Below are 23,819 nucleotides of genomic sequence, written 5' to 3' on the forward strand. Positions count from 1 at the left end.
AGGGTCTGCTGTAGCCTCCACCTGGCATATGCCCAGCAGATTTCTAGTGGCTTCCTGGGGTCACAGCCCTTCCCTGACTCGCATATGAGCCTTGAAGGAAGAGCCTTATCACAGTGACACCAGCTGGCCCTGAGCCTGGAGACTTGCAAACAGAGGAGGAAGGCAGGCCTAGGGGTTTAGTACGTGCAGTTGGAGCCCTGTCCATGTGTCCACAAGACCCGTTTGTACTTCCTGCTTCAGTATGCCACCCTCGTCTTATAAGGGTCTTTCTTTACCTTCCTAAGGGAAGTTTCAGGGACCAAGGCCAGATGGAGGCCCGAGGCACCATCTGAGGTGACCATCACTCCCTGGGTGGAATGTAAGATCCCACAGAATTGGGTTCCTGAAGAAGCCAGGTGCTAGGTGAGTTGTGAGAGCTAGGCGTGCTAACACCGCCCTGCCTGGGTCCACTACCTAAGTAGATGGTAAGGCCCCTGGCCTCCCCCCAGCAGCTCCCTCAGCAGCTCATTTGTCCCCAGGGCATCTGGGGGAGGCCTGTGGGGCAAGCTCTGCCTTAAATCCTTATAGCTCCTACACACTTAGCCCCTACCCAGGCTCAGGGCAGCCCCTGGGGGGTGAGTCCATGCCCCCTCACCCCCGGCCATTTCTCCTCCTACCCAGGGGTCCATCAGCAGAGTCTTGTCCTCAGTGGCCAGGTGCTCAGGGCCAAGCCCAGGGAAGGTGAGGCAGGAAGCCTTCTTGTATCTCCTTTGCTTGAGTTCTTCCTACCCTCCTTCTCGTGAGTAGGCAATTCTGAGAGTTCTGCACATATTCTGGAGACAAGTTCTCCCTCGTCTTCATCAGATATGTGACTTGCAAATATTTTCTCCCATTCCATAGCTTGTGTTTTTATTCTCCTTATGTCATTCACAGAGCAAACACTTTTAATTTTGGTGAAATCCAATGCATCGATTGTTTTCTTTTATGGATCATGTTTTTGCTGCCCTCTGTAAGAGCTCTTTGCTAATGCAAGGTCACAAAGATTTTCTCTTGAAAGTTTTCTAGTTTTACATTTCAATCTCTGATACATTTTAAGTTAGTTGTTTGCATGGGAAAGATTAATTGTGCCCACATCATTTGTTGAAAAGACTACTTCTCTTCATTAAATTATCTTTGCACCTTCAAACAAACATCAGTTGCCCACATATGTATGAGTCTGTTTCTGGACTTTTGTCTGCCCCATTGATCCATTTCTCTGTCCTTGCCAACAACACCCTGTCTTAATTACTGTAGTGTTATAGTGAGTTCCAAAATCCGGCACTGTGAGCTCTTTAAATTTATTCTCCCCTGCCCCCCAATTGTGTTGGCTCTTCTGGTTCCTTTGCCTTTCCATATCAATTTTAGAATCTGCTTGTCTATATCTGCAAAAAATCCCTGCTGGAATCTGTATTGAAATCATGTTAAATCTATACATTAATTTGAAGAAAATTGTCATTGTGTCATCACTATATTGAGTCTTTCAACCCATGAACATGGTGTATATCTCTCTATCACTTAGATTTTCTTTGACTTTTTTTTATTAGTGTTGTAGCTTCAGTATACAAACCTTGCATCTTTTATTAGGCTTATTCCTAAGTATTTCAATTTTTGGAGCCAATTTAAGTGATATATATTATATCTATATATTTATATACCATTTTTTTTCTTTTTTAAAAATTATTTTTTATGTTTATTTGTTTCTGAGACAGAGAGAGACAGAGCATGAGAGGGGGAGGGGCAGAGAGAGAGGGAGACCCAGAATCAGAAGCAGGCTCCAGGTTCCGAGCTGTCAGCACAGAGCCTGACGCGGGGCTCGAACTCACAAACTGTGAGATCATGACCTGAGCCGAAGTCAGTCACTCAACCAACTGAGCCACCCAGGCGCCCCTACCACTTTTTTTTTCAAGAGAGAGAGTGTGTGAGTAGGGGAGGAGCAGAGGGAGAGATCTGAAAGAGAGTCTTAAGCAGGCTCCATGCCCAGTTGCAAAGCCCAACTCAAGGATCGATCCCATAACCCTGGGATCATGGCATGAGCTGAAATCAAGAGTCAGATGCGCAACCAACTGAGCCACCCAGGTGCCCTTAAGTGGTATATATTTTTTAAATTTCAAATTTTGATTTCCAATTGTTAATTAGTAGTCCATAGAAATATACTGAATTTCTATATGCTGACCTTGTATCATGAGACTTTGCTAAACTTCCTAATTAGTTCTGTGAACTTTTTTGTATATTCCTTGGGGTTTGCAATCTAGACAATTGTGTCGTTTTCAAATGGGGACAACTTGACTTCCTTCTTTGCAATCTGTATATACTTTATTTCTTTTTCTTGACTTATTGCACTGACTGGGACTTCTAGTATGATGCAGAGTAGAAGTGATAAGAGTAGACATCACTGCCTTGCTCCTGATCTTAAGAGGAAAGAATTCAACTTTTATTATTGAGTGTGACATTAAGTGTGGGTTTTTGTAGGTGTCCTTCATCTATCAGGTTAAGGAAGTTCTCTTTTATTTCTAGATCGTTGAGCATTTCTTCTTTGTTTAAAAATCATGAATCGATGCTGAATTTTGTCAAATGCCTTTTATCTGCATTAATTAATTAATTTAGCGTGTTTTGCCTTATTAATATCTTTGATTACAGGGATTGATTTTTGCATATAGAAGCAGCCTTACTTTCTCAAGATAAACCCAATTGGCTATAGTGTATCATTCTTACTATATATTACTGGAATTGATTTGCTAATATTTTGTTGAGGATTTTTGCATTTGTGTTTATGAAAGGTATTGTCTGTAGTTTTATTTGGTTATACAGTGTTTGTCTGGTTTTGATATCAGAGTAATGCTGACCTCATAAAATGAATGAGAAAGTGTTCTTTCCTCTTGAATTTTTTGGGAAAAAAAGGGTAGAATGGGTGCTATTTCTACCCTAAATGTTTGGTAGGCTTTATTTTTCTTAAAAGGGATTGTCAAGTTGCAGGCCCCACAAAATCATTTGGGGCTTCGAGGGTGGATTGTTCTTTGAAAATACGGTTTCTGAGAATGTCACCAGAAGCAGCATGTGACTGTAGGCCCAGACAGCAAACCTGTTCAGCCTCCTGCCTCTTGTAGAAGTCACTTATTTCTCATCCTAGCCAGTTTTAGGCAGAGCTATAGCTAACTCCTAGTGAGGCAACATAGTTTGGGTAAGACCATCTTCGATCTGCCTGAACTATGACTGGCTGTGTGCCTGGGGGGGAATCACCCCACCTCTCTGAGACTCAGATGTGCCAGATGGGAAAGAGAGGGTAACAAAGTATCTTCCCTCAAAGGGCTGGTGAAAAGGTGAGAATATGCTCAGAGAACTAGAAAGTTCTTCTGGAGGCAGATATGTGGAGCTTTGAACAATTCCATGGTTTACAAAGTAAGAGGAAGAAACAGAGCTGGGATAACCAGCGTGTGCTGAAGGAAAGACAGGAGGGGAGCACCTCAGGAGGCAGGAATAGCTGCCCTCTGGGCCATCTGGTCTCCCAGGTAGTCTCACACACATTTGAGGCTTCTGCGACTCCCCGAGGGGGCATGTTTGCCTGCATTTATTTACTCAACATATCCTGAGATCCTACTCTAGCCCAGGCATTTGAAAGATGTGGAAACTGAGGCCCAAAGAGGTTAGGAGATGTTCTCCCCGAGGTAACACAGCCAGTGAAAGAAATGGAAGAGAGCCCAGGTGGTTTGCTTTTCCACCGTAGTGAGGGGAATGAGTTGGACTAAGTTCAGAAGGAAAGAGGCAGACGGTCTGTCCCTGATCAGCACGTGGGTGGGAGCTAAGAGCACTGGTCCTGGAGCCAGACTGCCCGCTTGACGCCCTGCTCGACCACTTACCCAGCTGGGCAAACTGCAGAACAGAACCTCACTGCTGCAGTTTGCCGTCTGCAAAATGAGGCTCATACTGCATCTACCTCATAAGGTTGTTGTGAGGATTAAACGAATTAAATAAATTCATAGGTACAAAATGCTCAGTACAGTGCCCGGCACATGTGTCACACAGACATCAGGTATTATTACTTATGAAGATGCTAGGGCACACTTCAGTTTCTCTGAAGCCACTCGGTTAAGAAAGGATAAAGTTGTGAAAACATTGGCGGAAGCTTGAGGTCCTCGTCTGCCCTCTGCGGTGGTGAATGGCACAAGTTCCGCCTTGGGACGGACTTGCCCAAGGCCATGCAGGTCCTTCAGACTGTAGACCAAATCCGCCCAGCTTTATGAGCCCTCGCTCTATCATGACACACTTCCTCCCTGCTTTTAGACCCAAGCATTTCATGATCTGATGTTCTTGGGAGAGAGATGGCATGACAGGTGCCATCAGATGTGGAAACAAATCCGGGAAGAGACTTGGATGTCTTCTATCCTGAGCTAGTGTCCAGGGGATGGTGAGCTTTTGGAATCTGCCAGGCAAGTTGGGGGCGGGGGGTGGCGGGGATGAGGGTTTGGAGGAGCAGCAGCCCTCCTTGTGGGGATTTGGCACATCTGGCCCTGCTCTGGGCCTCGCCTGCGCCACCTGCACCCCAATGCTACTGCATGGAAGGGTGCAGGCCTTAGGAGGCTGCCTGCTGGGAATGAGATCACCTCGCGGAGCAGCGTTTCCCCCGTCGCTTAGGGTCTGGCGCCACCTTGTGGCCACAGGCCAAAGCTGTCTTCGCACAGGGGCTGGAGCCTTAGCAGAGGCAGCTACTTGGATGGCCCCAGAGGTCATCTAGACCCCCTCTGGATTTTACAGGTACTCTCAGTTGCCTCTCGGGGACCCAGAGACTCAAGGACAGAGGAGAAGGGTCCAGGAGCTAGAAGGTGTGAAAGAAGGCACTTGATTGGGAAATCCTGAACTGGATTCCGTGACGCAGCTCCCATTACAGGGGGTTGAGGCTGTGTGAGCTGGTGTCTCAGGAGGCATGATTTCCAGATTTGGTTTTGGACTTGATCCTGGTGCACTCTGGGCTGCCAGCATCTGTTTGCTCATCAACATAGTGGGAGAGGCTCTGGTTTTGCCCACTCCCACCTTTGTTTCTTCCCATCCCTTGCGATGTTCTCACAGAAGAAAATTCAAGGCTGCTTTCTCTGGCAGACATTATAGCTGAGTCAGCATGTCCTGGGCTCATTGCGTTCCATTTCCATGGGAATGATGGGGCACAGGAGCCTGTGGCTTGGGGAAAATGGAGTTGGGGGCACACATCAAGTGCTCCTTTTGCCCTAGCAGGACAGAGCTAGGTGAATCTGAGTGTTGACGTGACCCTGCCCTGGGACTTGAACGCGTAGGCTTGGCTCTGCCACATAATCATTCCTCCACCTCGTGAGGCTGGGAGAAGCAGAGTCTGTGGTCTGAGTGTACCCCTAGAGAGTATAAATTTGTGATCTGGTCCCTGTGAGAGACTCCCTGTGGGAGTCTGTGGCCTATGGATTGTGTGTTACAGCTGCCACATGTGGGTAGAGCTCAGATTTGGGTCATGGAGGCCACATCTGACCTGTGAGACCCAAGGCACCAAGGCTTCACTAGGCACATGGTCATTTTGGGTGCTGTGTGGAGTTTCTAGACTCACAGCCCTGACCTCAGCCAGTGCACCTTTGTCCTCCACTGCTCTGCCTTCCCAGGCCACCATCAGATCTGACCAATTTGACCCTTTCCTCCACCCTTGCTTCTCAACCCCTCCCAGACTACTGTGATCATATCTCTTTACAGCAAACCCTCCCCTGCCCAAATATATCTTTGCCATGACTTCTTGAAGTTGGTCTTCTCCTTCAGGCCCAAAATTGTGACACTGCTTTCCTCTCCTTCCTCTCTCTCTCTTTGTGTTCCATCTCACATCTCTCTCTCTCTTTCTCTCTTTCTCTCTTTCTGTATTTCTTCTCTGTGTGTATGTGCTTTTCTGTCTCTGTATCTCTCTGTGTCTCTCTGTCTGGCTCTGTGTCTCTGTGCCTCTGTCTGTCTGTCTGTCTGTCTCTCTCTCTCTGTGTGTGTGTGTGTCTCCCTGTCTCACTCTCTGTTCTCTTTTTCTCTCTCTCAGTGACCCCGTAGCTTTACAACAATGTCCCTGCCCTTTTCCAAGCCTCCCGCCTCATCCCTTGATTTTGGGCCATACCACAGATAGTAAGTGCCAGAATCTGTAACAGAACCAGAATTTGATGCTTTACTTCACTCGAGCCTCAGTTTTTCCCATGAGTTAAATGACAATAACCAGACCTGCCCCATGAGGCATGGCAGGGACTCCAGCAGATGGCCGGCCTTCTGCACCTGCCCTTCTCACACCGGCCCCACCCCAGCGCCTTCCTGCCTTTGAGTCCTCACCTCCAGGCTTTCCTGCTTTAGTCTTCAGCAGGACTGTTGCTCTGCTCACTGTGGGGAGCGCATCTGGAGGGAAGTAAGGTGTCCATCCCAGCTTCCCAGGGTGGGTCTCTTCAGAGATACCATCACCCAAAGGCTCTTAGGAATCTAGAGAGGCAGACATAGTATTACTCATCTGGTGTGGGATGGGTGCTCCTTGTTGCTAGTGTGTTTGTTGTAGGTCACACCAATGGTTCAGTGGGGCTGCTTTGTGTCCCAATGCACAGTCTAGGGGACCCTGGAGCCTTTGTTCATTGAGGAGTCCAGTACATGGTTAATGCTCAGGAGGGAGACCCACCATTTTGGAATCAGAGAGGAGCATCACTTTAAACTATTTTATAAATGCATGCTTTTGCATCTTTGCTTCTAAAATGTGAGCTTCTGTAACATCGATACAAGGTCTTGAATGCCCCGCTCCTCCCATTGCTCCGGGGAAATTCAGAGCCCCTCTTAGTGACTGGCTTTATGAAGCTCTTCATGAATTTGCTGCACATGTGGGCATGGACTACCTTCACAGTACTGTGACAGTGTTGTCCCACCAGGACACCTCAGCCTTGCAGGACAGGAGTCCTTCTACAGGACAGTCTTCCTTCTACATCCATAGGCACTGAGGCAATGGTGTGAACAAAACACAAGCTCCCATGCTCCAGGAGAGACAGAAAAGACACAAGAAAGGAGTGGAGAGAGAGTGGGAGGTGGGGCTGGAGGGGCAGGCAGGGCCCCATGAGCCATGCAAGGCATTTGGATCTAAGCATTCTAAGCATTATGGGAAGCCATGGGAGGGTTGGAAGAAGCTTGGGGATGACTGATTGCACTTATGATTTTCAAAAAGCACCTTGGCTGCCGTGTGAAGAAAGGGTTGTTCTGGGGCAAGAGTGGACCCCAGGAGACCAGTTAGGGGGCTTCTGCTTCAATTCAGGCAAGAGGGGTGATGGCAGAGACCAGGCTGGGGGTGGTGATGGGGGCAGAGAGAAGGGACTGCCTGGTAGCCCCAAGTAGGCACCTGACAGTGCTTGAAGACAACAGGGACTACGGATTGTGTCAACCATGCTCTCTCGACCCCTATGATGCAGGCTAGTGTTTTAAAGGGCACAGTGATACGCATTCCCAGGGAACAATCAAGGTCACACATGTGCTTCTGTCTGTTGGCCGTGGCCCTTGGTTTATGGTTCATGTTCTTGATCTTAACTGGGCCTGCAAAACCGTGCTTCCTGAACCTCACTCTTGCCCTGGCCCTACTGGCCTCTCTGGCCCGGGCTCAGCCTCAGAGACCGCTGGATGACTTACATGTATCTTTAATCCGCCCCTTGACTGTGGTTTAAAGACAGCTTCCTAAAGTTCAGGTATAAGTGAGGCACGGGGGATGCAGGATGCATGTCCACCACACACATTATCTCCTTGATCTCCCCGCCAGCCCTGTGATGCTATGATTCTTTTCCCCATGTTAGAGAAGGGTAACAAGGACACAGAGTTGGAGTAATTAGTCCAAGATCCCACAATTAACAAATGACAGAGTCCGCATTTGAATCCAGAGCCCATGCCCTCCCCCTACACCCACTTTCTTTGCTGATGGAGCAGGGTCAGTACAGGGTCAGAATGACTGTGTCCTGTGTCACCCTTGGACAAAGGCTCCATTGCAGCTTCCGTGGCTCCCTAGTGTAGAGCTCAAACTTTGGTGTCCGGCAGTCTGGGGCCAGCTCCCATTCGGTTCACCATCCAGCTATGCAGCCTGTACAGGTGTGGTGCAGCGGTTCCCCATGTGTCTTACATAGGAATTACACCTGCGGGTCACCTGGGACCCTGGAACCATGCGGCCAGCCAGCCAGTGGTACTTCGTAGGAGCCTCGCAAATGCTAACTCCCTTCCCTTCCTCACCCAGAGAGGGTGCAGGGCTGTGCAGAAGAGGTGAATATCTGCTGGAATGTTCCCCCTGGGGTTTTGAACGTGAGAAAGGTCATGCGTCCTCTGAGCTCACCTATGATGCTTCACTGGCTGGCCCCGGGAGATCATCTGGTCCCACTCTTTCATTCTCATTTTTTTTTTTTTTTTGATGAGCAAACCAAGACCAGGAAGGGGAGAACCTGTTTACGACCCCTTCCCTGGCCTGTCCCCCTCCACTCCCAATCCCTTCACTCCAAAGCCTTAGCACCTTGTCTGTGGTCTGGAAAAAACCCTGGTCCAAGCATTTGGAAAACTTCACAGCAAAGGAGGGGACATCGGCACAGGCAAGCCTTGGTTTTGGGGAATGGCATGACCCTTCCGCATTCCCTGCTCCCACCCACGCTCTGTGTGTTCTGTCCTGTTCTCTCGGCAGGTATATCCGCACCATGTACCTGGGGATTCAGAGCCAGCGGCGGAAGGAACACCAGCGACGCTTCTACTGGGCTATGATGTATGAATATGCAGACGTCAACATGTTGCGCCTCCTTGAGACCTTCCTGGAGAGCGCCCCCCAACTGGTGCTACAGCTCTGCATAATGATCCAGAAGAACAGCGCCGAGACGCTGCCCTGTGAGTGTCCCACACCCACCCCCCACGGAAGGCTGGGGGAATGACCTGGGCTGGGACAGGGCTCTGCCCTCTGTCTGGGGACCACTTGGTGACTGCCACCTGCACACTCAGTGCCTGGCACATCCTGTGGGCATTGCCCATCCTGATCCCCGAGTCTCCACCTTGCCCAGGCCCCCATGTGATGCTGACCCAGCCCACACCAAAAGCACATGAGTGGCACAGATGTTCCCCATACACCCATGTGCCGGCTGCCCTACCTGCTCAAGACCTTATGTTCTCATGAACAGAGCAGAGCCAGGGGCCCAAATGTCCCTGGGAGCAGCAGAACAGAGGGCTCTGTGTCTCCCAATCTGGGAGGAGTGCCTCCTTTTCTTTGGTGCTGGCCTGAGCCGAAGTGTTTGCACATACACAGGATAGCGGAGTCGGCCTAAGACTAAATCACAATAGGCAACACCAGCGATTTTAGACATTTGTAAGTTGTGGTGCTACTGCTTGAAATCAAAGTTTATGTAGCAGCCCCATTTTAAAACATGCTCAAATAGCTCTACTTTAGTTGGATAGGGATGGGGATCCAGAGCCAGGCGCACCCCACCCACCTCCCTCATGTCCCCTGTGGCCCCAGATGGTCTCCAAGGAGCCCCAGAAGCCCCCAGAGCCCAGTGGGATAGCATTGATATCTGCAGCAGTGGGAAGTCTCTAGGCACGTCCTAGTTGCCTGAGAAGCCCTTCTGAGGTTAGACTTTGTTGGCCAAGGCAACACCAGGTCACCGATGGTCAGACAGACTGCAAGCAGCATGGCTGTGTCTCAGAGCATGTTTCAGGGGGACTGGAGCTCCAGTAGGTCTAGGATGAGGAGGGGCTGAAGATCCCATCATGTGGGGGACACTGGAAATGTCTAGTTTGAGGAAGACTTGGGATGCAAGAATCCCAACATTTGAAGGGGAATGAATGGCCATCCTAAAGGGATGGAGGGAGCTATAGGGAGAGTGTTACTGATGCAACATGTGGCAGATATTTCAAACAGCAGGAGCTGTTCAGTGGTGGAAAGAGTGTTTCAGCAGGTAGTGAGTTTCCTGACACTAGGAATATTCAAGCAGAAATGTTGCTGAGAAGACTCAGCCCAGAGGTTCCTGACTCCACACCCTCCCGCCTTACACCTTGTGGTCTGTCAAGAGCAGCCAAGCTCTGGCCTTCGTGAAACAGCTTTGCCTCCTGACTTTTTCCAGACTGGCCAGTCCTTGGCAATGTCCAGTTCCCTGGTCACTTGTGCGGAAAAGGAGTTTAATCTTCCAAGGCCAGCCAGAGAACATTGAGTTGTTCAGCTTGTGAACTCATTCCTGACATTTAGAGCCCAAGCACCTAGTTCTGAGCCCAACTGCACTGCCAACAGACACCCCAACCCTATGGGAGCTTGGCTCCCTGATGAATCCTCCTACCCACCCCAAATCAGCATAACCCCAGCTGGAAGTGCCCCCAAGGGAAAGAGGCCTCAGGGCAGATCCCTCTGTCCCACAGAGCACCGGCTGCAGTCTTGTGAATCCCTCACGGAGGCAAGGAGAAAGGGGAATGTGGGAAACTTTGGTGGGCAGTGCCCACTGTTAGGAGGAGGCACCACCCAGCCCCTGGGCATCAGCTGTTTGGAGCCGGGGTCCAGTGGAGTTTGCAGTGACCTGTCCTGGAGAAGAGCTGGAAGGAGCTAAATAGACGTCTAGCTCCACTGGGGCATCTTGACACTGAGCAGGAAGCCATGGTGAGGGAGGCAGGGCTGGTAGTCCGTCTGGCCTGTCCCTTCTCTTTTGGATAGACTCCCATTCATATGCACATACACTGCCACTGGCATCGGAAAAAACTAGGAAACATGGAGACCTTGTCTTCAGGGTGCCCGCGGAGCCAGGCCATCTGCTTAGGCAATGATCTGGTGTGACTGCCCACGCCGAGGCCCCGGGAGCCCCTGCTTCTCTGAACCTTGGAGAAAAGTGCATCATTTAGAGAGCACCATTTGTTTCAAGACCAAGAGAACCACTCGGGGGTTGATTCTGGAAGAACACCAGTGTCGCAGGGTCTGATGTGCACAGCCTTGCTCTGCAAGTCTTGAGGGAGTCCTCATGGGACCCTGATGATGGGCTGAGGTGCCCAGTGATAGGCACAGTGACCCTGCCTGCTCTCTGGAGCCCCCATACCCAGACTGCCCTCCTTCCATGGGCTGTACCTCCCCAGATCAGGGCAACATGCTCCAGGGGACAGATTTGCTGGGGGACTGGGGAAGGCCTCTTTCTCTCCCATCCGATTCCTCCTTTTTCCAACTCTGTTGCCGAGACCCCAATCTAAACCGTCCTTTGTTGTTTCGGTTGTTCAGATCTCCTCCCAACCCCCAGAATCACCAGGGAAGCAAAGTTATCCTTCTTGCACCCTTCCCCACATCCAGGCACCGCAAATAGATGGGACAGGTGGCAGGGTGATGTAGGGGGTGAGTTCCTGATAGGACATTCATCCCAGACCAAGATCCTGGTCACCACTTATACCCTGGTATGATTTTGGACCTTGCCCTTCACCTTATCAAGGCCTCCTTTTCTGTTTGGTGTAATGAAGGAGGTGACAGCACTACCTAATATTTAGGGAGGATGCAATAATGTAATGCATGTAGATCATTTTGTAAACTGTCAAGCTCCAAGGGCACCTAAGGGTGTGTGTTTGTCATTTCCAGAGCCTGGTGGTGAGTGGCGTGGGCGAGATCCTAGGGAGATTTCCACCCCACCCCTTTTGGCTCTGTGGGTCATCCCTGTCCCAGCCTCCTTGCTGAGACTGCCCTTTCTATGATAGCTGCTCATATTATAAACACAGAGAAGCTGAATGTGAAATCCCTGGAGAAGAAACTCAAGGGGCAGTAGATGTTGCTCCCTAAGAGCCCTCTTGATGTGGGAGTCCCATGGGGCCAAGTCCGTGAAGGCCAAGGGGCTGCTTAGTTGTGCTGCCATAAGCAGGCACCCTGGGAGAGGAGCTGGAGTGACAAGGATCAGGCTGCTGTGGGGCTTTTGCCCTAGGGAAGCTGTCCCTGGCTTTTTCTCCCACACACCCCTCTTTTAGAGTGAGCAGCTCACTCAGAGGTCAGGCAAGCATTCCCCCACATTTGTTTGGTATGTGGAATAGGTGTTTCTCCAAACAAGCTTTCGTGGTTAAATACATTTGGGAACTGCTGGGCTAAACAAAGGTCAGTGGCAATCTTTGCTGTTGGAATGTGATTTCCCAAGACAAGGATGGGGTCTGTAGCATTAGCTGGATTAATGGGAAGGAAGGAAACCTGCCCTCACTGAGCACAGACTGCAGGGGTCTTGGCATTTCCCTCTTACTTAACTTGTAGAACATCTGCTCATCACTGGACCATTTTGTTTGGAAATAGATGCCTTCCTTCTTTTTTCCCATAAAAAGCTGTATGAAATGTACACATATTAAAGAAAGTCTGTTACCCTGGGAGGGACATGGTGACATGGAATCTTCCAGCCATGTGACTGCTTAGAGCATGGCAGCATAGAAAGATGTGGGTGACTCCCATGCTGATATCTGATAGCTGTTTGATCTGTGGAGAGTTACTGAGCCTTTCTGTTCCTGAGCTTTCCTGTTTCTTAAATGGGGATAATATTAGTACCTACCACAAAAAGTTGTTATGAGCATTTGATGACATGACCAATATCATGCCAGGTACAACACCTGGCCGTTTGTTGGTGGTGGGAGAACTTTTATTGTAGATACACTTCCTGAATTGGACTACAAGCTATACTGGTGGGATCCATGGCTAATTGGCCTTTCTTTGTGGGCTTTGATGACATAGCTGTCCATTTACACTGTTAATACTAGTAAATGGTTAGGAAGACCGCTGCCACTGCCACTTTATTTTTTTAATGTTTATTTTATTGTATTTTGAGAAGAGAGAGAGACAGAGAGAGTCGGGGAAGGGAAGAGAAAGAGGGAGAAAGAGAATCCCAGGCAGGCTCCACGCTGTCAGCACGGAGCCTAATGCAGGGCTTGAACTCATGAACCATGAGATCATGACCTGAGCTGAAACCAAGGGTCAGACGCTTAACCAACTGAGTCACCCAGGTGCCCCACCACTATCACTTTAATATGCGAGTTCTCCACTGATCTTGCCAAATGCCAACCTTTCCCAACCTTTCCCATCTCTCCACCTTGTGGCCCTCACTTATTGTTGGGCTAACCCTGTGGTATTCAGCCTGCAAGATGGATTGTATCCAATTTCCCCAGAAGACCACATTCAAGTGAAAAATATGGTAATAATAAACAATCATACAAATATTATGCTGAAGTCACTTGAGCATCTCAGCAGGGTTTCCTTAAATCTGATGTTTTGAAAGTTTGAGTAAAGATAAAAACAAAGCTTATTCTGATATGTCATCTACATTGGTGGTGACATTGTAGTGTCTGCTGAAAGCTTTGCCAGTATTCTAGGTAGGGCCAGGTTTGGAAAGCAGTTGGCGGGGCAGGAAAAGTGAGACAGAGTGTCAATACCACCATCCACCACTTACTGCCTTTATGGCCTGGGGCAAATTCATTTCCTACCTGGGCCTCTTGCTCTGTAAAATGTGAATAGAAGCTACCTTTGGGGGTGTCGTAAAGGTCTAATGAGCTGCACATACACTCCTACAGCACCTTGCTTGCCATGTGGTGGGCACTTGATATGATCCACTGTTCCACAAAAATGCGTCAGGTCAACTGCGATACTATGTCCTGAGGGGCAGCAGGGAACAGAACCGACACAGACCCTCTCCTCACGAAAGTCTTATTTTTCTGAGCAGACAGAACAAAAACAATGGGACCGATGACACATGTTAGGTGCTTTGAAGCAAACAAACCTGGTGCTGAGACCACAGATAATGTGGTGAGGGGTGGAGAGAGCTTACTTTGGGCAGGAGTGTTAGGGAAAGCCTCTCCAGGGAGCTGATGTTTAGGCTGAGTATAAGCAAAGAGAAGGAGCCACCTGTGGGAAGAACAGAAATAACCTCCCAGGCAGCGGAAAGAGCCCTGAGTAGGAAAAGCCTGGCTTGTTCCAGCAAGTGAAGGACCCAGCATAGCTGAGGTTGGTGGGGCAGGGGGAGGAAAGTGATATCAGGGGAGGATGGAGAAGTCAGAGGCCTGATCAAGCAGGGTCTGCAGGGCCCCACAAGCAGTTTGGGCTGATACCAAGTATACTGGGAAGGGTTACATAGGAAAGCTGTAGGATTGGACCTGCATTTAAAGAAGATCTCCTTTTCTGCTGTTCAGGGAGGAAGCAAGAGCTGAGCTAAGAGATCCAGGGATGAAATTATGGGGTAGAGAGCATTTGGGAAATGATACCAAGTGCACGAATTTGAGGGCTGTTCTGGAGATCAAACCAATAAGACTTAGTAGAACTGGTGTAGGCAGTGATAGATGGAAGAGGTGGTGATTTCTCACTGGATATGTAGAGATGGAAGAGACCTTATGGGGGAACAGGTTTGGGGGACTGGATCAAGAATTAGCAGCTCTATCACTTTTCCTTACTTCTGGGTTTTTCTGATCCTTCCATGTAAACATTGGCAGGGGTCAGGGGTGAGCCCCTTGCACCCACATAGCACCTGAGCCTGCCTTTTTTGGTTAAGCACGCACGGAGGAGTTATCCTATAAGTAGGGCTCTGCTGACCACTTTTTCCCGGCATCACACCAGCACTCTTTGTCAGGTACCTGCCACAGGCCAGGCGCCGTGTTGGCAATGGGCTTGCAAACACACCTACCCTTCAGGAGTTTATGGTCTGGTGCAGCACATTTCAAATTCTGTGATAGGTGCATATACAGAGGAGGGATATATTGCTGTTTCTGGGGGCATGAGAGAGGAGGTAACTTTGGTCTGGATCTCGATGGATGCACAGGAGCTTGCCTGAAAGAGAAGTTTGGGGGCTCTTATGGACAGGGGAACCATAGGCGCCAAGAAATGGACACCTGGGAGAGCAAAACGTAGATATGGAGCGAGTGGTCCTGGGCACCTAGAGCATAGGGTATATTGCATCAAGCTGGTGGGGGGGGGGGGGCGCTGTGGTAGGGTAGTGAAGAGGATGATGCTAGTAATGCTGGTTAAGACTTTTGGGGAGCTCCACTGTGTGCCACAGGCTAGTTTAAGAGGTTTACATGGGTTAACCCATTAAACTCCCATGGCAGTCCAATGAGTGGATACTTTTGATTGCTCCCATTTTATAAGTGATGAAACTGAGGTCCAGAGACTTTAAGTAACAGCACGAGGCAGCCACAAGGCTTGTAAACAATAGAGCTGGATCTTTACCTAGGTGGTTGGGCTCTAATGCCTGTGTCCTTAGCAAGGATGGCTGTGTCTGAGTCTTAAAGAGACAGACTTACATGGGTTCTTGGGGAAGCGGTTACCGATACAGGGAGGGAGCACGGGCTGATATGCACTGCAGACCAATCAGCTCCAGCGTGTATGTGTGTGTGCATGTGCACGTGTGTGTTTATGTATCTTAGATGCAATTATACTGACAAGGGCAGAAGATGATGCTTCTGTTTCTTGCCCCCGAAATCTCTGCTCAGAGGTTGGCATTTTGAAAATGTTCTCAACCTTCCAGAGCATTTTGTGTACGCCTTCTCTACTAGGCATGCAGGGCAAAGACTTGCTGTCTCACTATGGAGCTAAGCTTGGCCCGACCAAGGGGTGAGGGAATGGGTCCAAGACCCAAGACCTTCACAGCTCCCCAGACACCTATTAGCGAGAAAGATACACTGGCCTTTCTTTGAGGTTAGTTTCTATTCTGACCCTGGAGACCAGGAGAGCTTGGCCAGACACAAATGGGTGGCATACCCAATTAGAGAGAGATTTACTATTAAAACCCAGTGCCCCCCATGTCTGTATGGTGCATGTTCCTTCTGTCTTCTTAAATCCATCTGGGAACCCTTAGAGAAAATCCCAGGCACCTCCAGATACCCTTTGAGCTATGTGTGTCCCCCTCAACTCTCTAATTCGGCTAGGGGGCAAGACTGGAAGTTCCTGGATGGGACCAGAGGCTCAAGATAGCCACAAGGGCTTAAGCTAGGGCTGGAACTTGAAGGTGGAGCCACCTCTGACCACAGAACAGAGCTAGCTGGCACAGTGCAGAACAGTCCTGCTCGGGGGGCACACACAGGGGGTGCGCTTCTCCTGAGGGCAACGGCTTCTCTCAGAGAGGATCAAAGCAGAGTTGACTTGTTCTCACAGGTGACAATCCACCACGCAAAACCTTGCAGGGCTTCCAAGACCCCTGTGAGTGGAGGTCAGGCAAATGCTGGCAGAGGGTACACATAAAGGTATGTCTGGTATGAAAAGACTTGAATCTCATGACTTCAGTTTCCAAAGGGATTTAGAGCAATGGAATCTTTAGAACTGAAGAGGTTGACTAGGCCATCTAACCCACCATCCTTGTTTAACATATGGAAAGCCGAAGCACAGAGAGGTAAGTAAGCTGCCTGAGGTCACTCAGCAAGGAAGCCTCCCAAAAAAGTCTCCTTTTCTTGCCACACTGGGCCTATGGTTGAGATGGTAGCATGGCATCTATAGGATGTAGTTCAAATACCAAGCCTCACTCAGGTAGTTCTTCCCACCCCGCACCTAACCATCAATAACCATGATATCCCGGCCCAGAGTTATATAAAAACAAGCATCTTTACTAAGACAAGGAAGTATGAGAAAATATATACTAAACCCTGTCTTTAGACACTGGTTTTGTTTTAAACAAATGCTGAGTTCTAAGATCCAATTAGGGCCTTTTCTTTCTGTCTCTTTGGTGTTAACCTCCATAATAGTCTTCTTTCTTAACTTCCCTGCTGGCTCCTCTTACATCAAAGCCCGTCTAGTGACTTGTACTTTAGCTTCTCATTTATTTCTTTTTCTAGCAAGAGCCCTGACCGCATCCCAGAGATTCACAAAGGCAAGTGTTCATTCCCGTTTCTCTGCTCCTTTTGAGCTAAACTGTCTGTGCCTTTGTCTGCAGCTGCTAGTTCCCCAAACACTTCCTCCTTTCCTGACTGAGGACGAAATGCATCCCAGAGGAAACTTCTCCAGCATCAATCTCCCTGGTCAGCTTTCCCTTCCTTGTGAGGGACCAAGCCACCTGGTTCGGGCTCTCAGGTGAGGGGAAAGCCCAGAGGCTGCTTCTTAGCTGTCAGATGGCTTAAACAGCCCTCTCACCTCCTCCCACAATGGGAAATTTCCATGTCCCTCTTCCTGGTAGGTTTCTTTTTACTTATTTGAAAAAAATGCATTCTGGTCTCTTTCCAGTCCTATTCATATGGACATTAGCTGTCACTCTCTATGTCTGGGACACAAAAGTTAATTCCTTGATCTTTTAGGATTCTGGTTAAAATTAGGTGAAGCTGCAATCCAAAAAGTGATGGCAATCTGGTTGTGTGGCCTGAAGATGATGGATCTACACCAGAGTTATGAATTTCACACTCCATTTTCTCATTACCAAGAAGTAAAACTTGCTGTTAAAACAACCAGCCCACTGCATCAAACAAATCACATAATGAATTGCCTTTCCCAGAGTCATAGGGAACTTCTATGCCCCTCATCCCTTACTAGTGAATAGAGCCCTTTGCCCTAGCTCATTCCTGTGCTGAGCTAGAGTTGCCCATCTCTAAGAGATAGTCCCAGGGTTTCAGACCAAGTTGGTACAGAGGTCTTCCAGCCTTTGATGGCAATTTCCAGGCCTCTTATCACACATCCGTGTCTTAGCAGGGAGCAGATAAAGAAAGGAAAGGATGCACAATATCCCCTGTTGACTCGCATCTCCTGGCTGTCTTGTATCTTCATCTATAACTGATATGAAGAGAGGCACACAGGTATGACTGCCTTTTCCGGCCAGAACACGAACTCAGCCTCTCCCAGTTTCCCCACAGTGGCCTCTCTGCAGCTGTATCCTGTCCTGCTTTTGAGGAGACACCCTCCTTCTCTCCTATGCAACATCTACTTGGTGTCTGCCCACAGGGTTCCCTGACCAGCCAACTCCAGAGCACGGTCCTGCTTCAGTGACCAATGGCTCCTTGTTAAACAGCACATTAAAACCTTACTCTCTCAAACAGAATTTGCAAGCATTTTAAGCAGAGACCTAAACCCTTTCAGTGCACAATCCACCTTGAATCTGACTACAGTTCTGAGGCCCTGGCTGAGATTGCCCCTACCAACTGGCAAGAGAAGGACAGAGGCAGAGTTCTTTTCTCCCCCCGCCCTCTTTTTTAATTGTAGTAGGAACACTATATGTGAAATCCAGCCTCTTAAATTCAAATTTTTAAGTGCAAAAGAAAATGTAGTATGTGCATACAAAAGAGACTTCTTAAAGCAGCAGAAAAATATATGAGAAAGGCAAACTAAATTGATTTCATTAGAGTTGCCACAAATGAAATTGCAATTGGCCATCTGGAAATGCTTGTGTGTCAAATGCTGAAACGCGGAAGGACTCAAGGTAGGCTTCTTCAGCACTCACTGGCTGACCAGTACAACCTCAGAGGGGAAGGCTCTAAGGGATGCAGATTCAGAAGCCTGAGCAGTAACTATAATTGGGCCATTTATTCATTTAATCAATAACTATTAAACACCTACAATGTGCCAAGCACGGTTCTAGGACCTAGGGACCGATATAGCCATAAACAAAAGAGATCGAAAGCCCTTCCCTCACAAAGCTTACACTTCTGGTAGAGAGAGGCAAACAGCGAACAAAACAAGTATTTTATTTTCTATATTAGAAAATGATAGGCACTAAGGGAGAAGATGTCACAGAGAGATGGGAGGGGAGCAGAGCCGTGGGCAGTTTTCATTGCGGCAGCTGGGGAAGGTTCCCTGGAGAAGGTGACTCCAGAGCAAAAATGTGAGGATAGGAGGGATCCAGCCCCACAAGCTTTGGAGGCAAGTGTGCCAGGAAGAGGAAACAGCCAAGGGCAAAGGGCTTGAGCTAAGAGGGTGCCTCCAGTGTTCGGCCGAGATAGGTCTCTTGGCTGCTTCTGTATCTTACCCTTGCCCAGAGGTCTTGCCAGCAGAACTTCTCCTTATTCTTTATTAGAAAATGCTTAAATAGGGGCACCTGGGTGGCCCAGTTGCTTAAGCATCTGACTCTTGATCTTGGCTCAGGTCATGACCTCACAGTTTGTGAGCTCAAGCCCCGTGTCAGGCTCTGAGCTAACAGTGCAGAGCCAGCTTAGGATTCTCTCTCTGCCTCTCTCTCTCTCTCTCTCTCTCTCTCTGCCCCTCCTGTGTGTACTTTCTCTCTTTCTCAAATAAATAAATAAATAAATAAATAAATAAGCAAACAAACAAAGGAAAAAATATTTAAATAGCTTTACTGACATACAGTTTACATAGCATACAATTCACCCACTTGAAGTGTACAATTCACTGACTTTAGTATATTCACAGAGTTGTCACCACCACTCCGATTCATCTGAGAACATGTCCATTGCCCCACAAAGACACTACACCCCTCTTAGAGCTTCCCCCCTGTAAGTTCTTCCCCCGGCTTCCCTGCATAGGGAAAAGGCTCACCCTAGGTGGTGTGTCTGATTGGGAGAATGTGAGGGATCCCAGGCAAATCCCTGCAACGTCATCTTCTCTAGACCTGGCTAGTGCTACTGTGGGTAAGGGCAGGAGGGACTCCCAAAGACCCTTTCAGCCCTGGTAGCATTTGACTCTAAGGAAGGGAAAAGTGAAACTAGGGCAGTATCGGTCTTTAATTAAGCTTGACATTCACATTAGAGACAATCTCGAACTCTAGGCCTCGAGGGAACTTGGAGCTCCAGGAAAAGACAGCAGTTAAGTGATCTTCAAAAGATCTTTTGTATCCCTTAAGATTTCCAAGGAAAGAAAGCTCATGAGTTTCACAAGCAGTGCCCTTCCGTGTCACACATCTGTCACCACCAGGGAGGGGGCAGGATGGCAGAGACCCCGAGAAGGAAACCCCTGGGGGTGACCCCCATCAGCTGTTCCACTTACTGTGTGGTTATGAGCAAATCACCCTCTCTGAGCCTCAACTTTTTCATCTGTAAGATTTACCCCCAACTGGACCCAGTTGGAGGTGCGAGTCAGGACATCAGGAGGAGTTCTATGCTGTGGCATTCACTCTAAGGCCAACCTGAGATAAAGATGGGTCTAAAGCTGAGCAGAGGAGAGCTGAGTCCTCTTTTAATTCTAGGCCTTCTTGTGCATTCAGACATCATGCATCCCAGGCCGCCAGACCCTGGAGTTGAGGAGCCTACCGGTTGGAAAATCTGCCCACCTGTGACAACATGGGGGCCCCGTCATTTCCTTTACACTTCACCCTTCACCAGTGACAGCCTGGCACATTGAGTCCTCTTCTGCTGGTCCACATGGTGGTCTCCTGACCCGGTCGCTTGCAAGACAAGGTGCTGCTCCTGTTTTGCACTGTAGAAAGCTCCTGACGTGGACCTCATAGGCCTGGCGTCACACACCTGCTCTGCACATAGGAACCACACATCCTTTCCAACAAGGCCTTTGCCTCTTTGAGCCTCGGGGTTCTCATCCGTAAAGCACAACTCATAGCTCCTGCCCCAGGGGGGTTTTGTCAGGAGGAAGTGAAATGCATTTGTTCTTGGCACAGAAGAAGCACTCTGACAATGGCGGCTAGTATTTCTACTGCCTACCGTGGAAGGCACACATTGCTGCCATCCTCAGCACCTAAGGCTCCGATTGGACCACATCATTTTACCTGGAAGGTTTTTCTCATCCAGGACCACTGACCACAGAGAATTTGAGCTAAGGGGCCAGGACCACTCCCGAGTCAGCCCTGCACAGGCACACACCCACCTCGCCTGCTCAGCAGTTCTGTGTCCCTCTGCAAAACTGCCCACCTGAGCTGCCACGGAACTAAAGCGTATCTGAGAGCCACCTGGTAAGGAGCCCCTTACCCCTCCTGAGCTTCTGTCACAGCTCTGTCCAGTTAATCAAGGCCTGTCATCCTCAGGGCCTCAGTGGCCTCAGGTAAAGGAACCCAAGACCATTTTGGCTGACAGAATTTCCAGGGCTTTGACAGCTATCTTATCCCACGCCATGGGAGATAGGATCCACCCCGATTCTCCACCTTTTAAAAAGATGTTATCAGCTTAGGGGCTGCTGGGTGGCTCAGTCAGTTAAGCGTCCAACTTCAGCTCAGGTCACGATCCTGGGGTGGTTGGATCAGGCTGTGTCAGGCTCTGTGCTGAGCTTGGAGTCTGCTTGGGATTCTCTCTGCCTCTCTCCTCTTCCCCTCTCCCCCACTCAAGCGCGTGCCCTCTCTCTCTCTCTCTCAAATAAAAACAAAAACAAAAACAAACTTAATAAGAGCTAATGTATATGAGGCATTTTACAATTCCCAAAGCACTTTTACATTTGTCAGGCTATGTCAGATGAACAGCAGCTCCAGGAAGTAGGCCTTACTGCCATGCCTTCTGAGCCCTGAGGTTCAGCACTGTTGACAGGACTACCATGTAGGCACATCTTTGATACTACAGAATATGCAATATTCAATATGCATATTCAATATGTGCATATACACTATATATATATATATATATATATATATATATGTTCTTTTTTCTATTTATAGATATATGAATATATAGTATAGTATGCACACATATCAAAGATGTGCCTATATGTTTTATATTCATAACTTATTGAATACTCCCAAATCCACATTTTTACCCATGGTTCACAAACAATATGCTAAGCCCAGATATGTTTGTACCAGTGCTCATGTCCTTTCCAGGGCATCTCACAACCTGGGTTAAAATGCACTCATTCTGGGAGCATCAGGAGAATGAGCCTCGTTGGCCATTTTCTCTTCAATGAGAAGGGACTTACTGGAACTTTCTAGTGACGGCAGATGGCCTTCTTCACTGTGTGCTACAGGCCAGCCAGGATCCAGGCATCTGTGAGTCCTGCGCCACACTGGCTGAGTGGCTGACATTTGTTCTAGAATCTCTAAAGTTTGTCTTTCTCCAGCTGGCTGTGAAGATAGTGTTTTGATAGCGCTGAGAGCATCTTAGAGAGAAGAGACAAGCAAAGCAGAGGGCTGGCTCTAGCTTTCCTTCTGCTGTGTCCTTTAAATATCAGTGCTTGACCTTGAAGCTCCTTGAGGGGCATGCTGCTACCTTGCTATGTCCACCATGTTCCCAGAGTGGCTATGAGCTCATGGTGTGCTGCTCAGAAGAGACTCATCACACAGATATCAGACTGATGCTGTTCTCATGGCCTCTCCTGACATCATTGTGTCTGTATCCCATGGACCTCTTCCAGGATAGTCACTTCCCAGGAAGAACTGTCTAGAAAGTTTCAATCTCCAGCTACTAGACACACCCAGGTTCACAGTTTGGTTTTTGACTTACTGAGAATATTGAGGAAATAGGAAATACCCTATCACCGGGCTTCTCAGCCTCAGCAGTACTATATCTGGGACCCAGCAAGTCTTCATGGTGTGTTGGGGGGCCATCCTATGCATTGTAGAATCTTTAGCAGCACCCCTGACCCCTGCCCACTAAATGCCGGTAGCACTCATACCCAGAGTTGTGACATTGCCACGTATCCCTGGTTGGGGATGGGGGCAAAATCACCCCCGTTGTGGACTTTGCTCTGCTGTTAAATGGATGATTATGGTTGTTTGGGCTGAATGCGGCCCCCTCTGGATTGGTTGGTTTACATGGAAGGGCACCAGTTGCTTGCTATGCACAGGAGTCAGCAGGGCCCCAGACGTTGAAGCATGAGAATAAAAGGACATGCTTAATGCAGGAATCTCAGGCAAATCCTTTTACATCCCTGAGCCTTGGTGGCCTTGTCGGTAAAATGGGGCACCAGTAGACATTTCATGAGAGTATTGTCAGGGTTAAATGAAGTACCACATGCAAAGTATATGGCATAATGCCTAATACATGGGAAACGTTCAATAGATGTTCGTTTCCTTTTCATCGGCCTTTTCTCCCCTCAAGGATTTCTTCCTGAAGGATGAAGGGATAAATGTTGGCTCCCAGAGAATTTTCCTTTCCCACATCTAGGGCTAGAGGTGGGCACTTGTGATGGCTGGTGGGGTCAGAAGCCCCTTTCCCTATGGGCCCTCTTAGAAATCAGAGGATACTGTGGGCTGTTTTATGAGAAAAATACCCACACAATTTTGCACATAGTTTCAGAAGGAGCAGACAAAATAGCTGTCCTGCCCTTGGAACATATGGGCAAAACAGGGAGGGGAGGCACCTAGGTGGTTCAGCCGGTTGAACATCTGATTTTGGCCCAGGGGGTGATCTCTCAGTTTGTGAGTTCAAGCCCCACATGGGGCTCACTGCTGTCAGCTCTGAGCCAGTTCTGGACCCTCCACCTCCCTCTCTCTCTGCCCCTGTCCCACTTGTGCTCTCTCTCAAAAATAAATACACATAAAAAAGAGGAAGTAAGAGTAAGAGATAAAGTCTATCAAGGTGGTGGGGGAAATGCTAAGGTAGAAAATAAAGCATGGAAGGAGGCACTGGCGGGGCAGTGTGGGGGGGGAGCTGCAGTTTCCAGTGTGGTGGTCAAGGATGGCCCCGCTGAGAAGCTGATCTTTGAGTCAAGGGCTCCATGAAGCACTTGGATATCTGGGGGAATGGCATTTCAGGCAGAGGGAGAGCAAGTGTGTGCGCCCTGAGTTGGGGGTATGCCAGGAGCACATCTGGGGCCAAGGGAGTGTGAGGAGCTGTGGGAGGTGACCCCCTAGGGAGAACAAGTAGCTATCTCAAGTAGGGCCTTGCATGAAGGCCTGATGCCGTGAAAGGAATTTAGATTTGCACCCACTGGAGAAGGGAATTACTGAAGGGCACAGAAGAGAACGGACAGGTTACACTTGTAACTCCCAGGCTGTATCATGTAGGGCCCTGAAGTCCTTTTAAAGGACCTATCATGGCATTAACACCAAACAAGATGGCGTGTC

General features: G+C 48.7%; 1 protein-coding gene across 1 annotated transcript in view; it reads left to right on the forward strand.

The window, feature by feature from the left end:
- The window catches only part of XKR6 (XK related 6), a 320,599-nt gene that overhangs the window by 284,718 nt on the left and 12,062 nt on the right, over positions 1 to 23,819 (forward strand). Inside the window, exon 2 of the mRNA XM_060653718.3 lies at positions 8,678 to 8,874. Within this exon, the coding sequence (XP_060509701.1) occupies positions 8,678 to 8,874 (197 nt within the window). The remainder of the gene's footprint in view (positions 1 to 8,677; positions 8,875 to 23,819) is intronic.

Source organism: Panthera onca, chromosome B1 (assembly GCF_046562875.1).
Source record: "Panthera onca isolate mPanOnc1 chromosome B1, mPanOnc1 haplotype 2, whole genome shotgun sequence".
Taxonomy (NCBI): domain Eukaryota; kingdom Metazoa; phylum Chordata; class Mammalia; order Carnivora; family Felidae; genus Panthera; species Panthera onca.